We start from the raw sequence: 16,555 nt of genomic DNA, 5'->3' as shown, positions 1-16,555 counted from the left end.
CACAAGAGGGCGCTATCGCACGTCTCACTACGTCAGTAACGGCCGAGTAACCTTCTCTGAAGGTACGCTTTGCAAAGGAGATTGAAAGCTAGCATAAACAAACGATGGCGAAAAAACAAAAAGTAGACAAAGATTATCGACATTTTCAGGAGAGGTGGGAAGCTGAATACCTGTTTTGTGAATTAAAACAAAAGCCAGTGTGTCTCGTATGTCAAGAGTCGCTGGCAGTGTTCAAAGAGTATAACATCCGCAGACACTTCGAAACGAAACATGGCGAGCAATATGCTAACATGTCCATGGAGCAGCGGCTGCAGAAAGCCAAAGACTTAAAACGCAACCTTCAACATCAGCAAAGCATGTTCACCCGCATCAGTAGTGAAAGTGAGGCTGCTACCAAGGCAAGTTTTATTATTGCAGAGGAAATCGCAAAGGCTAGTAAGCCGTTTAGCGAGGGAGAGTTTATTAAAGACTGCCTTGAAAAAGTATGCAGCGTTGTATGCCCTGACAAGAAGCAGGCATTTTCAAACATCAGCCTGTCCCGTAATACTGTGGCTAGTCGCGTGGATGAACTGGCCTCCGATGTAGAGAGCCAGCTAAAAACAAAAGCCAAGGACTTTATTTCATATTCACTAGCTGTAGATGAGAGTACAGACAGGACGGACACAGCCCAGCTGTCCATATTCATCCGCGGGGTTGACAGTCAGCTGTCCGTCACTGAGGAACTTTTAGACGTGAAACCGATTCACGGGACAAGAACGGGAAAGGATATTTTCACCCAAGTGGAGCAGAGCGTGAACAAGATGGAGCTACCCTGGAGTAAACTTGTTGGACTGACAACGGATGGTGCACCGGCGATGTGCGGGGAAGTTCGGGGTTTGGTCGGTTTGACCCGAAAGGCGATGGGGGACACAGGAGAAAACTTGGTAGTTTACCACTGCATCATCCACCAAGAAGCCCTCTGCGGTAAGGTGTTGGGCATGGAACATGTCATGACTTTTGTGACTAAAACTGTGAACTTTATTCGTGCACGGGGCTTGAATCATCGGCAGTTTAGGGCTCTTTTAGAGGAGGAGAACTCCGTGCAAGAGGATCTGCCCTATCACACAGAGGTGCGCTGGTTGAGTCGGGGGAAAGTGGCGTGCTGAGGAGGTTTTACGACACCCGCACTGAGATCGCTCGTTTCATGGAAAGCAAACAGAGGCCCGTCCCCGAGCTTGAGGATGAAAAGTGGCTGGGCGACTTGGCGTTTATGTGTGACATTACTGAGCACCTCAATTCACTGAATGTGAAACTCCAGGGAAGAAAGCAGTTGATCACAGAGATGCGGGACTCCGTGAAGGCATTTGAACTGAAACTGCGTCTGTGGGAGGGGCAGATGCGTAGAGGTAATTTGACCCACTTTCCTACCTGTCAAACAATAAGCGCCACCGTCACCATTCCACTCCCGACCCAAGTGTATGCTGACAAACTGAACACACTCAAAGAGGAATTCAGCAGGAGGTTTGCTGATTTTGAATCACAGAAATTCAACATTGACCTGTTCGCAAATCCTTTTGCAATTGATGTCGACACTGCCCCTGAGCACCTGCAATTGGAACTCATTGAACTGCAATGTAACAGCGCTCTGAAGACCCAGTACCAGTCAGTCGGGGCTGCTGAGTTTGCACCTCTCCTCCCTGAATCTGTGCCAGAGTTGCGTCTTCATGCTGCACACATCATGTCCATGTTCGGGAGCACTTACTCGTGCGAACAGATGTTCTCTATAATGAACTTGAATAAGACATCCCACAGATCCCGGATCACTGACCAGCATCTGACGTCGGTATTGAAAGTGACCACAGCAAAGGACATTAAGCCTAGAATAGATGAGATCATCTGTAAGAAAAGGTGCAGAGTGTCTGGTAAAAGTTAAACTACAATGCATTTCAGATAGGCCTTGTTGCACTGACTATTTTGTGTTATCACAGAAAACATTTGTTGTGTTGAAAGATACAGTAGTAGTCCTAATGGTTTTGTTTAATTGTGAACTATTTTGTTATAAACTGAACCTACTGTAGGCTAAACTGCTAATGTAGTTTGTTTAATTGTGCACTTCTCTTTTTTTTTAAATTATTATTATCTTTAAAAACAGCATTGGTTTTGCACTTGATGCTATTGACAGCACTTTCATCTTATTTTGCTGATATAAAGAATTATCCACAAATATGAACACACTATTTTTATTTTATTTAATCCACCTGCTAGCCTAGTTCTAAACATATTTGTTATGGTCCTGTCATCCATGTGCCCTCTCCTGGCAGGTTCTCGCCAGTCATGTGTTTGGTTTGATTGTGAATAAACACGCCAGTTTGGCTGCATTGACGTTATCTCTGAGTCATGTATATGAGTTGTAACCATAACAAGAATCACTGTAATGAATGTCATGGCCCCTGATTTTATTCACAACCGTCAGAATGGCCCTCAGTAAGTTTGAATTTGACACCCCTGCTTTAATTCATGACCAAATATGTGCAAAAACAAATCAAATCTCATCAGCCCCAGCTGCACTTTTTGTTAAGTTATACATTAGAAAATGTAGAATGCTAATGGTCTGAACTAAGATGGTAAAAAAAAGCTAGATTCTGTACCTGCATTTGCATGTCATCTTTGCCACTGTAAGCCTGGTGGTGTTAGCATTTAACTCAAGTCACACGCTGTGCCAATAACTGCAGTTACTACAGAGCCATATTGCTTTCAAATCTTTCAGGAGTTCCCCAACTGAATGTAAGTGCAATAATACATTCCTGGAATACTTTTTTTTGCAGTAAAAATGCCATTATTTAAATCGTACTATTCGAAAATGTCATCGTTAAAGAGAACATCTGAAGAATTAAGAGAACGAACACGTTAAAAAATAAAGCCTAAATTATATTAGATTTCATATAATGTATAGTGTAGCATGGGGAAAATAAGTCAAGTATGTTTATGATTTTCCTTTACATCTATGCTTAGACACACTGTGATGATTTATTAATATGCTGCAACTCTTCTCCTATCAAACTAAAGCTTTCATCCCACAACAAAGTGAATAAATAAATACATACAAATGTATAAAGCAAAGATGATGGTTGAGACATGAGGGCTAAATCCTGGTATATTCCTTCACATTATGTAAAAAGCCTATACACTTCCTGATCCTGTTGACCCCCTTGTTGTAACCACTTGGTACAGGCCACAATGCCGTAGCCCACTTTCACTCTCCCCCCGTCCCTAAGCTGCACAGCTCTCTACAACCCTCTCAGCCTGTCTGACAGAGAGAGCAAGAAAGCGTGTGTATGTGTGTGTGTATTTGTGTGTGTGAGAGACACAGAGAGGCAGCCGAGATTAGTGTGAAGCAGTGAGAGGGAAAACTTAGAAAGAAACAGTGAAGGCGATCAGAAAGGGGGGAGGGAGACAGTGAAGACGGCCAAAAGGCAGACCACTGAAGAAGAAAGAGAGAAAAGGGGAGGGAGAAGAACGTGTAATGTGGATGTACTACGTCTGGTAGTCCTGGGACCAACATCAAGAGATGCAATGACTAGATGACCAGCCACTTCACACATCAGCATCCTGTCCTGGAGCCCTGACAGGAGGGGAGAAGAACACACACACACACACACACACACACACACACACACACACACACACACACACACACACACACACACACACACACACACACACACACACACACACACACACACACACACACACACACACACACACACACACACACACACACACACACACACACACACACACACACACACACACACACACACACACACACACACACACACACACACACACACACAAAGGCAAGTCAATCTCTGCAAGGACTCCCAGATCCACTGGACCATGTCTTCTAGCGGGTCAACCATCAACAACAAGCGTCTGGCATGTAAGTAACCATCAGTGTTAATAGACATGTAACTGAAGAGAAAGTGATACCAAGCAGACTTACAGTACTGTTGAGGGATTGACTCTGCATTGTTGTTCTAATTAACATGTAATGGTTTTTCTATGGGGCAGGTATTTAGTTCAATTCCCACAGTTCTGACCCTTTGAACATTTTTGCATTTGGTAAGGCAAAGCAAGTTTATTTATATAGCACCTTTCAACACAAGGCAATTCAAAGTGCTTTACAAAAATGAAACACATTAAGAAATAGTGCAGCAAAAACATATTATAAAATGGCATTTTAAAACACTCAAGCAATGAAAAGTTAGTATATAATTATTATGCAAAGGTTATTCATTCCCTACTTATGTGTTTAGCAATACGTAAATCACCACCATTCACAACAAAACAGTTAACTGTTCATGATAGTTTAGCATAAGTAAGCTCCCTAATAGGATAACAGCTCATTATTAGCTGTATTATGTTATACACACTGTAGGTAATGCATGGCTGTTACATCTTTTAATTATAATTTTCTATGGGTCCTGATTTTGAAAACTTCCCCCGATGTTCCATTATATTATTATTCACTCAAAAAACACATGTTCAATGAATCCATGAACTTCTCGTTCATCTTTTAACCAAGCCTTACTAGCAAACGAAATAGTCCGTAATAATAATCGCAGCTATTGGACTTTTCTTTTTAACATCATTTGACAGCCTTGATGTTGATGTTACAGTGTTGATGCAGATGCGGTGTAATCACAGTGTAGGGATAACAACTCCTTCTTAGAGTCTGACTAAGCTACAGGAAGAAGGTCTTTTTATAGAAACAGGGAAGACAGGCTAACTGCTACCTGCTTGCCAGAGAAACATTGTCTTGCTTTCTAAATGAGCATATTATTTCACAAGACTTTCTATGTGTGAAGAATCCTTTGATATGTTGCCATACTACTTGCTGCTTTAATGAATATGTGTCTGTAGATGTGAGTGTTTGTCAATGTGTGCAGAGAAGAGGTAGAGCACTACACATGATCTCTGTGGATACTGCTGAAAGCCCTGTTATGGCTGACCTAAATCGGGAGCAGTGGGCATTGCTGGAGGTCATCTTTGCATTTAGCTCCGAGTGAAGTGCCTTAATGGCTTTGGGAATGGGAATGGGAAATGCCCTGGGAATATTCAATCAGATCAGACATCGCGGAGTGTGTGTTCATACAAGGTTCAAGATATGATAACACCACCGGGATCACACTGTAGAAACCTGAACATGAGAGTAACGTAACCATGCAGAATTCATCACAATGAAGTATTTGAATGAATAACTTCCTGCAGTGTGACATAGTATGTAAATGATGACGGCCGGTCTTGTGAGAATAGGTGGCATAAACGAGCTGCCTGGATTTTCTGTCTACTACACAGCTGTGTGTTTATGGATACATGAGAGTGGTAGGTGAGGGGAGTGGGGAACCATGGCGGGGGAGGTGGCTGTTGTGGTGCAGTGATCTCACTCATAAATGATTTATGCTTGATGATCTGCTGTGGCCAGCGCGGGAGTGATTGGCTCTGTAAATAATAGCAGGAACACCTAAAAATGATGCTTCTGTATACTGCTGAGAGCTGGGTGACACCATCATCGGCCCCTTCCTTACTGTAGGAGAGGAGGGGAGGAGTCTGAGATAGATGGGCTGTCAAATGGGAATGGACATGCAGTGCAAATGCCTTCCTAGCTCTTTCACTCTCACACACACAAACACCCAGTCTTTCTGTTCTCTTAAAACAGAGAGATGATCATGGGATTTCTTTCCATTTGCCACAGTGGGACTGAACGCTTCACCATGTGACTCTCCGGTTCAATTTGGAACATTTGTTCCCTGCTTCCTTTGCAGTTCTCAGAACTCTTGATGTATTATTTCCTCATTAGAATGACACAGAGCAGCTAATGATGCATGTATTCAGAGTGAGATGTTTTCATTAGAGAAAAGTTGCTGATAAGGTAGAAAGGCAGAAGACAACGTAAAGAAACACATGCACACTGCATGATGGGGCAAAAATAAAACATGACTGGTGTGTCAGCACAAGTTAAAAGAAATATAAGACTAGCCGTGTGTATTATTGGGAGCAGAGTGGAACTAGCCAACGGATCAGACTGTGGAAGAATAATCAGAAGGATAAAAACATCATGTGGTTCAGCTCAACTGTCACCTCTGGTCCTGCCCCCCCCCCCCCCCCCCCCCCCCCCACACCCACCCACCTCTACATCTTGTATTAGATTCCTAGACATAAAGAAATGCTGATGGTCTGATCAACAGCAAGCAAAGTAGAAATGCCTGAAAGAGTAGGAATTAGGAAATGTGCAAACAAAGAGAATAAAGAAACAAAGGTTTCTTGCAGCTCTTCAATGAAAGCCAATGAAATTCCTTCTATTCAGTGCGCTTTTGCCCTGAATCACAACAAATGCACAAAATGCATGGCTTCTCTGCACCCTTGTTTGTGTCAGTATGAGACTTAGCTGAGGTAAGCAGACTCTCACAGCTCTTTTCCTAAAATCACTGACACTACAGCTACTTTCTAGCGGGAATGATGCACAGCGGGATCAGGTTGCATAACACCACATTCTCATTTCTCCTCAACTCCTTTCTTCCTTCCTTTCCTACAAACTCAACCAACACAATCATCCTACATGCATGTTCACAAAAACAAGGGGTTTGGTTTCATAATCGTGCGCTACAATACAGTAATTATAGGGTGTGCAGTTGAAGGATTTGCAACATTATTATCTAACAATAAGCCCTAGGTAATTATGGTTCAGTGTAGGCTGAGATGAAGCAGGGGTTTCTGGGTAGGGGGCTAAGGTCCTGTGACAGATCATAAGTGTTATGGAATTTCAGAGAGCAGCTGTAAATCACGTTTTTATTTGTCGTTTTCTTTGGCGTGACATGAGAAAAACAGAAGCCTCTACAATGAAAGATCTTCTTCATCGTTGAGTGCGTACACTGGAATGAGAAACAGGTCCACAAGTCGAAGCATCTTTATCCTCAATTGCTACTCCAAATTCATCTTACAATTATGTCACACGGCATTTTGCCATATTGAGTTTTTTCCATTTGGCAAACGTTTATTAACTTCTTGGAAACATATCATTTAATATCTAACTTGATTCATGCAAAAACAGTTTTTCCCATTAATGATAGACTGCGGCTCCCCACCATGGTCTATCTGTCACAGTTTCATATATTGGGCTATATGAATAAACTTTGATCGCCGATTGGCCGATTGATAAGGAACCCAAAATGTTTTATCACTTCTTGACGGTTAGCTGTCTTGCCCTTGCCAAACACATTCTTCTCTGAGATTCTTAGGAAAACAAAACTGCTAAAGTGCTTCAGGGTAATAATCAGCAGAGTTTGAGATAAAACACTGCCAGGCCACTTTTTGCACTAAGCCGTCATACTGAATTATTAATTCTATGGTTTTATTTTCAAATAATGATGTGTTTTAGTGCAGTGTCAGCAGTCATTCACATACAATGTAGAACCATCCAAGGAGCCTAGTCCCTTACCTCATCTCACCGCTCTATATTTAATTGAGTTATGTAATAATTGTATTTGTTAGGGATGCACCGAATATTCGGCCACCGAAAATTATCGGACGAAAATTGTTAAAAAGGCCCTTTCGGCTTTTGGCCGGGTTTTAGCACCGAAAAAATATCACCGAATGTCCGAGAACAGGGTTACGTTGATCATACTCCGCATATTTGTCCGGGTGTTTTGATTTCAAGTGGTGGAGTAATCCCGAAGTGGTGAAAGTCTTTGCAGTTACACCCCCTCGAGAAATGTCAGCTGAACATGTTTCACAAATCGCAATCAGCGCCTCTCACTCTGATATTTTTGAAATATCTCCAAGCGGCAGACATGTTGGCTGTGAGGCAGCCGCGAGCATGGTCGCGCGCCGTGCTTGTCGCCGCGTTTTGATTACGTCATCACAACAACACGTTAGGTTACCAAACTTATAGGTGCATTTGTTGTTGTTGAAGGCCTGGCAGTCTTTATTTACACTATTTTGTTGTAGGCCTACTGGCCTAGATGTTTATTTTAAAGCACCTTGGCTTTGTTCTGAATGCACTTTGTTGTAGTTATCCTACAGAGAAAAGAAAATGCACTTGACTTGGAATTAATGTACTGTGTGCATTCAAAAGTGCTGAAAAAATGTTTTATGGACCCATAATAGTGATTATTATTTAAGTTAAGTTTTGCCATAATCATGTCTTTTTCCATAATCAGGTAGCTGAACAACATTGGTAAAAAAAAAAAAATATATATATATATATATATATTTCTATTAATCATTTTCGGACTTTCGGCATTCGGTTTTCGGCCAACTGTTTCCTATTTTCGGTATCGGTTTCGGCCAAGAATTACCCATTCGGTGCACCCCTAGTATTTATGGGCTCTGCCTATCACCCTGAGGCCAACACTTCAACAACAAATAAACAATACATTATGAAAGCCAATTTCAGCTCTTTGACACACCTGTAGTTTGGCACTCCTTCGTGTGAATTGAGCAACCTAAAAACTGAAGTCCCCCTTTTACATAACACATTCGTAACAAAACCAGTGAACGAAATACTAGCTGGCAATCCCTGTTTATACTGCATTTTATTAATAAGCGAATTATATCTGTTTCTTTCCAGCAGTCATAAAGATTGTTGGCAGTTAATAACCCCTGTCAAAATGAAGGGATTCCCCCTTGGAGGCTAGGAACGCCATCTGGGTCTCACACAGAGTATGGTAGTAATGCAACCTAAACAATTTGCATGGAGACCTCCTACATGTCTCCCAAAGCAGGGTTTTAGAAAAACCTAGAGGTTATATCTGGATGAGTTAGCTTTTAACATACATGTTTTTCATCCATGCTGTGACAGACAGATGGAGACATGTTGCTGAGCTTGTGCGTGGGTTGAGCATGTCCACTGGCAATTTAAGCAGCACAATTCGATTTTTAGAGAAAGAGACAAAGAGAGAGAGAGAGAAAGACCACCCCATAAGGCCAGCAGGCAAAGCTGAAGTTTACGTAAGCAGTACGGTTTCATCATCAGGAGCCGTTGCTGTAACGGCCTGAAGTTACTGGTGTATTTGTCTCAAGCTGCCCAGTGCTAATGCCTGCTGAATGATCATAGACAAATGGCCGGTGGCACTGAGATAGGATGGCAGGGGATTCTGATAGGTAGGCATGTTGATGTTAAGGGTCTCCCTCAAGAGTATGTCTTTTAAATATGATTACTACTTTGATCTGTTATGTCAAGAACAATGCACATCAATAGTCACGGGTTGCTCATTCAAGCTGTTCTGCTGGATTAGCAGGACAGGTTGGGCCAGTGGATTTATGTAATGGACTTTTGAAGTGGTGTGTCTAGGAGTGAGTGCTACTGTTTTTTAGTAATGGATCTATTGCTCATTAATACGTTTCCCACTTCTCCAGTATGAGATTTGGTTCTAAAATCAAATCTAAAATCAAAATAAATAGATCAAAATCAAATAAATGCTTTAGAAACCAACTGGCTTATCAATGAACCAAGAAAAACATCAGATAGATTACGAGCTGCCCCCATAATTATAGACGGACAGAAGGGTGACCAATTATAGGGAAATACATCAGATGTCTTGTTTGGTTGACAATCAAAAAGTCAAGCATCCATGACTACACAGAAAATAGCTGGATATACCATATATACCGTTTATATAAACATTAGAATAGAATAGAAATTAATAAAACAATATATGAGAAAAAAATCTATTTGACCAAAGCTGGATTTGTTGCTTTACTCCACACTTGCAAATCAAAGCAGGGATGCAAATGCAGCTGACGGTTTGGTGAACTTATGCCATGAATACCAGGAGCAATAGCAATTACATACATGTCTCAGCATGTTCAGCCATATCATTTAATCTAGTTTGAACAGTGGCAATCACAGTAGTTACTTTCATGTCTGAACACTGGCCAACAGGTTTAAAATAACCTGTAAGCTTCGGCATTTTTTGTAATAGCTGCTTGTCTCGAAACTACTTTTCCCTCAACAATTTCCTTTTCCGAGCGCCACTCTCAAAAAAAAAATCTCAAACTTTTTCTCCTAAACAACCTTCATCTGTCACTCAATCACTCGCAATTTGAATACGTCACATGTGAAACATATTCTCATTCTGATTGGCTGTTAAGTGGTGCCCACTGACTGTTACGGAGTCATCATTTTTGAGAAAAATCTCTGGAATCCATCGATCTGATTGATTAGCGGAGCAAATGATCAAAATACTACGGAGGGAAGATATTTTCGTTTGGATTACTGGTCTGGGGGAAGCTCACGAGTGTGTGTGTGTGTGTGTGTGTGTGTGTGTGTGTGTGTGTGTGTGTGTGTGTGTATGTGTGTGTGTGTGTGTGTGTGTGTGTGTGTGTGTGTGTGTGTGTGTGTGTGTGTATACGCGTGTGTGTTTGTGTATTTTTGCATTTGTGTGTGTATTGTGTTTGTTTCCCAGGGTAAACACTCACGAGAAACACCGGCTGTTGTTATGCCTGCTGTGACGTCAAGTTACTACGTTCTCCGCTTGTAATTATGCCGTCACAAGCTTCAAAGTTGTATTTATCATCTGAATTTGCCGAAACAAGTTTAATATTCTGAAAGCCAATACTTTGTTTATTTGAAGCCAGATGAAAACAAACTGTAACGGACCCTGCCGTGTTATCTATGATTACTATACGCCTTACATTCATAATTTCAGCGGAGGGAGGGGAACAGCAGAATAGCAGAGTGGCGAGGGAGAGCTGTCTTCTTCCCTTTACAAGCTTCAAAAATGTATTTATCGTGTGATTTCTGGAAATAAAAGTTTCATATTCTGAAAGCCAAGACTTTGTTTATTTAAACATTTTAAAACATCCGAAATATAAAACTTTTTTTATTTTTTTTATTGGCTGATGATAGGCCCCCGATCTCCGTAGGCCCCTGGGCTTCAGCCCAGGTCAGCCCGTGCATTAAGGCGGCCCTGGTGAGCGCATGATAGTGAACACAAACCCCTCCAGGGCTGTGGAAGCGTGACTGACAGACTTGTTGGCTCTCCAGAGATCGACCTTAACTATACAAAGAGAAAGTCTGGGTCAAACTGTTTGTTTTTGTGAATGTTGTTACTGTACCATCTGCTGGCATCACATGTAATAAAACTGTTATTAATGCTAACTTGATACACGTTTCACACAAAATGAGCATTGACTAAATGCATGCCTTCCCAAAAGCATGAATGCATAAGCACAGTCTGATACGGCTTGAGCGAACATGCTTGCACTATATTCACACACACACACACACACACACACACACACACACACACACACACACACACACACACACACACACACACACACACACACACACACACACACACACACACACACACACACACACACACACACACACACACACACACACACACACACACACACACACAAATTAAACACCGGTGACATGAGTCAAAGTGTCAGCTCGTGAAGCCCAGTGGGAGAAGGCACAGTGTGTTCTGAGGAGGATGTAGCACGGTTACACAACCATAGCTGGTCAGAATGACAGAGGTCGATGCTGGAGGTAGATCTGAGGACAGATGCTCTCTTGTTTTTCACAGCATGCCTGCATTGTCACGCATTAAAATAAATCCTAGTAATGTCACACAATGGAAGCTTGGGGATCTTCAGAGATGTACACGGTTTGCGACAGCTGACTCTTTCTTATCCATTATTTTTCTGCTCATACACTTGAGTATGCTAACACCAAGTGACTGTAATGACAGTTCAAAGATAGAACTTGAGTAAAGGGCATGTTGAAAGCACATACAATCCAATGCAAACACCCTGAGGGCCAATAAAGCAATAGCTAATCATGGGAAATGACAGGACTTGAACAGAGCATTTACAGTACTTTCAGAGAATATATTACCTTGTTGTTTAGAAACCAAACCGGTTGACAGCTTTTGGCCCACAGTACTAGGCAAACATGTTTAAAAACTTCCTAGACTCTAGATTTATTTTATTACAGCTTTTGTTTTGCATTGTATGATTTAATTGATAATACTGAGTATAATTAAAAGGGAGGGGGAATAACGTTTACTGTGAAGTGCACAATAGAATGATGACCAAGGCAAAAGGGAGGGGGAATATGCCGTTCATGATGGCTGCCTTTTAACAGTGGTGTATCTAACATCTGCCACATTAGGTGAACGTTCCTTAATGAAATGTCAAATATACAGATGTATATATTCTTTTATAACTGCTTTAAAGTGTTTTTTTGCATGAGGAAAAAATACCTCTTAAAAGGACAGTTGCCTCGTATTCATGTGAAAACCGGCTGTGCAACTTTGATTTATGGACTTTCTGGGAATAACAGTAACGGAAGTAAAGGCACAGAAACTAAATGAAGCTAATTTCAGTGAAATGCAGACAAATACATAAAACAATGTAAATCTGTAAAAAGAGAATAAACTGAAACTACTTTAATGTTTTTTTCTTTGTGTCTGTTTTGGGTGGTCAGTGGAGACCGATAACTCTCAGCGGGTGTTGGACAACGAGTCGGCTCAGAACTTGAAGCGAAAAGAGAGACAGCACTTTTTTGAAGACGTATACCAGCATGACGTGGACAACAACTTGCCCTCTGCTCACCTGCAGGTCAGCTTTAGGAAACGTGAGTAACTGTCCAGTCTTGGGGGCATAAATACTGTTTTTGTTGATAGAAATAGAAAACAATTGTGAAATGTGTGTTGAGTCAAAACTAATGGAAAACTGTTAAACACTGAAAGTTTAAATTTGGCAAACTACTTTCAGGTTTTAATACATTAACAGCCATTGTTAGCAGTGTTTACTTAATTAAAAGCAACAAGAAAGACCTGAACATTTGCAAAACTGTGGTTTGTGGGCCAGCAACAAAAAAATGGTAATATGTATTTATTTTGACATATACCAAAGTGTGTATTCATGTTATATACTGTAAGCTGTTCTGTCTGTAAACGCAGCCCCAATGGGCAGTATCTCTTCTATGGAGGTTAATGTGGACGTCTTGGAGCAGATGGACCTGATGGACATCTCGGATCAGGAGGCCCTGGATGTGTTTCTAAACTCAGGAGCAGACGAGGGAGCGCTGGCATCTCCACTACCAGGTGATCAGATGGCCTCTGAGCCGCAGTCACTTACTGCTACTGTACTTTTCTTAAGCCTACTGTACTTTCTTGCACTATGTACATCTTCGTTTTTATATATATCCTGGCTTACTTGAAGTAAACTGTTATTTTGTGTTTGTTTAGTAAATTATAGAGTCTTCTTGCATTTCAATGTGAGAGTTACAGTAATGTGAGAGTACAGTCCCGAGATACCTCGGGACTGTGAGAAGCAGTATCTCGATCTTCCTGTGTGTAAAAACATATTTTGAGGTTGACTAAAAAAAATTAGATTAAATTAAATTAAAGTTGACTTTGACTTAATGTAATGAAGTTTCACATGAAGGTATTACAGAAGCAGGCAAATAAACAAAACACAGAGACTTCCATGAGTAAAAGTAAGATACGTTTCTTCATTTGGACCTCTAACGTTTTGTACGATATTTAGGGTGCAATAGTACAAAACAGTCTGGAATCTCTCTTTTCTCTACCTTTACAATCATTTTTTATGGGAGAAACCTGACCAGCATGGTTGACCTGGCTGTGATTTGCTGCACTCTTTAAAATCGTCTGTTGAAACTCTAAACTAGTTTGCGTATTTGGCTATTCGATACAAACAGTAAGGTATAGAATGAATTTGTGGATTGTCAAAACTGGAGTCAGCTGCTAAACAGCTTTTCAGCATTTTATTTGGGAAGTATACATTTCCTAATACACAGATAACCGCACCCTTTCAGCAGATTGAATACCTTAATTCCTTGCATCAGTAATCCAAGTGAATCTTTAATATGGGGAACAATAAATCAATGACACAACAGGTCAGCAGGTCTCCCTTGAAAAGGGGTTCGATGATCTCAATGGGATTCACCTGGTTAAATAAAGGTTTGAAATGAAATGAAACAACACACTGACAGAACCGGTGCAGTCATGTCCTAACCGCTTCTGTTTACAGACTTGGAGGATGAAGAAGAAGATGAGGAGGATGACGATGCAGAGGTTGTGTACAGGGAGCGAGCACCTTTGAAGCGACAAGATGAAGTTCAGCGCGGATCAAAGTTTCGCATGTCCTCTACATCATCTGGTTCGAGTGACACCAGCGGGGGTGGAGCCGACACACCTGTGATCCAGTCGGACGATGAAGAAGTCCATGCCGACACTCTGCTGCTAACCTATGTTCCCCACACGAGGGATGAAGAAACAGAGGAGGAAGACGAGGAGGAAAAATGCCTTGCCACTAAATCTCCATAAAGACTGAGTTTTACTCTGTAGAGATACTTGAGTTAAAACATTTTTTAAATGCCATCCTTATTTGTGGGGAGAACCCTAACATGGTTGTCCTTGCTGTTATTTGCATTTACATTCTCTTGAATGTTTCCCTGATTATATTGGATTTTTCTTTACAACTTAAAATCAATTATCCTAGTAAGTATTAAACACTGTATTTAATTACTGTAATGTTTAAACTGTTGAAGTAATGATCTTTCAAGTTTTCTGTTTGCGTGTGTGTACTTTGAGTGAGTCACTGTGAGTCATCCCTCTCCTATATTATGAAATATTCTAGCTGGGATTCTACATTGAGAACATACCTCTCAAAGGAGTTCCCAACCTTACAGTGAGAATTAAAAACATGAAAGACTTTAACCCGAAAGGTCTTTGGCGGCATGGCTTGAAGAGATTCTGACTGAAAGGAGAAACAATGGCAGTTTACAGTGAATATCCAAATCTGTTTCATATGATCAAAATGAATCATGTCAACAACAGTGAACGTAACCCCCCTAAAACTTGAATTTCGTTTTTGTTTCATGTGCATGAGCAAACTATTTACAGTATCATAAATAGAACTGTTTGTAAATGCATGCCATTTTGTTCTCGTTAGTGACTACATTACATGTTTTCAATTGTCTGTAACTGCAGAGTGTTGCATTACTGTGCTCAATCGGAAGTCTCACCTCCACAGCAGCTGTTCTCTGGGATTTGGATACAATAGACGATGTGCTGACTGAGTGATTCAGATGACAAGCATGTGTTTGTTTCCGCATAGTCTATTTCTGAGTGTGTGTGTGTGTGTGTGTGTGTGTGTGTGTGTGTGTGTGTGTGTGTGTGTGTGTGTGTGTGTGTGTGTGTGTGTGTGTGTGTGTGTGTGTGTGTGTGTGTGTGTGTGTGTGTGTGTGTGTGTGTGTGTGTGTGTGTGTGTGTGTGTGTGTGGGTGTGGGTGTGGGTGTGGGTGTGGGTGTCTTAGGGTGTGGTAAATACTACACAGGATTGCCTTGGTGAACCTACGCTTTTTCAAAACATCCTTTTCACAGTTTTGGTCATGATGTGAGTCTTTCTCCCTCTTCTTGCAAACAAGGGTGCAGAGAAGCCATGCATTATGTGCATTTAATGTGAGTCAGGGCAAAAGCGCACTGAATAGAAAGAATTCCATTGGCTTTCATTGAAGAGCTGCAAGAAACCTTTTTTTTCACGTTTCTTTATTCTCTTTGTTTGCACATTTCCTTTATACATCTTGCTATGCACTTAATATGTTGCCATACTACTTGCTGCTTTAATGAATATGTGTCTGTAGATGTGAGTGTTTGTCAATGTGTGCAGAGTAGAAGTAGAGCACTACACATGATCTCTGTGGTGACTGCTGAAAGCCCTGTTATGGCTGACCTAAAACGGGAGCAGTGGGCATTGCTGGAGGTCATCTTTGCATTTAGCTCCGAGTGAAGTGCCTTAGCCTCTTAAGCCCCACGGACCCGTACCCGGCCCGAAATCGCGTCATTTGAAGGAAACAACGTCTAAGGAACCTTCATATTTATTAAACTATGAATGTTTTATATCCATATAGGCTAACGGAAAAAAAACTAATTTAACTGATCTTTTTCCTCTTTTTTTTCAAGAAAAACTCTAAATGCTAACACTGACTCTCTGAATTAGCCCCGAGCGAAAAATGCTAACCTATTCCTGCACCGAAAATCACTCCTATCACCCTTATTACTGATCCTAGCTGCACATCCAACACATCGTTTATGATCGTAAGGAGACACAGAATATATTGGTACCCACCTCAACACTCAAAGATTACAAATTCGCGGAGAAAATAAAAACCTACATCAAAACATGTCGCGCTAGGTAGCCAAAAACGCTAACATGGCTTACCTTGGTCTTTCTCTGGTCAAAACTGGTCTTCAATGGCATTAAAATGATAAAAACGATGGTGTAGTTAATCCATACAGTAGGTTAATCCTATGTGTCTGTGTCCCCTTTGAAATGTTCTGATAATCCATAAGAAATAAAACTGCTTTTCCGTTTCAAGATATCAGAGCAGGGATATTCCTACGCTCTTCAGAAGCTTGCATGTGCAAAGATGCGACTTTTTTTTTTTAACATGACAGTCTATGGGACGATTTCCCTTCGATTCTATTGGCTCTAACGCGAGATGTCACATGTCAAAATCGAGCAAGGGGGGC

The 16,555-nt window shown here is 41.2% G+C and overlaps 2 protein-coding genes across 2 annotated transcripts in view; one reads left to right on the top strand and one right to left on the bottom strand.

The window, feature by feature from the left end:
- Positions 1-3,602, bottom strand: part of LOC307037772 (uncharacterized protein) — a 34,946-nt gene extending 31,344 nt beyond the window's left edge. Inside the window, exon 1 of the mRNA XM_079678867.1 lies at positions 3,518-3,602. The gene's annotated coding sequence lies outside the window, so the exon portion shown is untranslated. The remainder of the gene's footprint in view (positions 1-3,517) is intronic.
- Positions 3,603-3,785: 183 nt separating this feature from the next.
- LOC307037799 (dysbindin-like) lies at positions 3,786-15,008 on the top strand. Its single transcript, XM_079678908.1, has 4 exons — positions 3,786-3,919; positions 12,482-12,631; positions 12,960-13,103; positions 14,053-15,008. The coding sequence occupies exons 1-4, from the start codon at positions 3,877-3,879 to the stop codon at positions 14,346-14,348; spliced, it is 633 nt and encodes a 210-aa protein (XP_079535034.1). The 5' UTR covers positions 3,786-3,876; the 3' UTR covers positions 14,349-15,008.
- Positions 15,009-16,555: the final 1,547 nt, after the last annotated feature.

Source organism: Notothenia rossii (assembly GCF_949606895.1).
Source record: "Notothenia rossii genome assembly, chromosome: 4".
In the NCBI taxonomy this organism is placed as follows: Eukaryota; Metazoa; Chordata; class Actinopteri; order Perciformes; family Nototheniidae; genus Notothenia; species Notothenia rossii.
Note: the sequence above shows the minus strand (reverse complement) of the source record. Positions and strands in the feature narration are given on the sequence as shown.

Bases quoted from the DNA above. Each gene is read 5' to 3' on its own strand.
- LOC307037799 (XM_079678908.1), top strand. From the start codon at position 3,877: ATGTCTTCTAGCGGGTCAACCATCAACAACAAGCGTCTGGCAT. The intron at 3,920-12,481 runs GTAAGTAACCAT...TTGGGTGGTCAG, and splicing joins CAACAACAAGCGTCTGGCAT to TGGAGACCGATAACTCTCAG. The intron at 13,104-14,052 runs GTGATCAGATGG...TTCTGTTTACAG, and splicing joins GCTGGCATCTCCACTACCAG to ACTTGGAGGATGAAGAAGAA.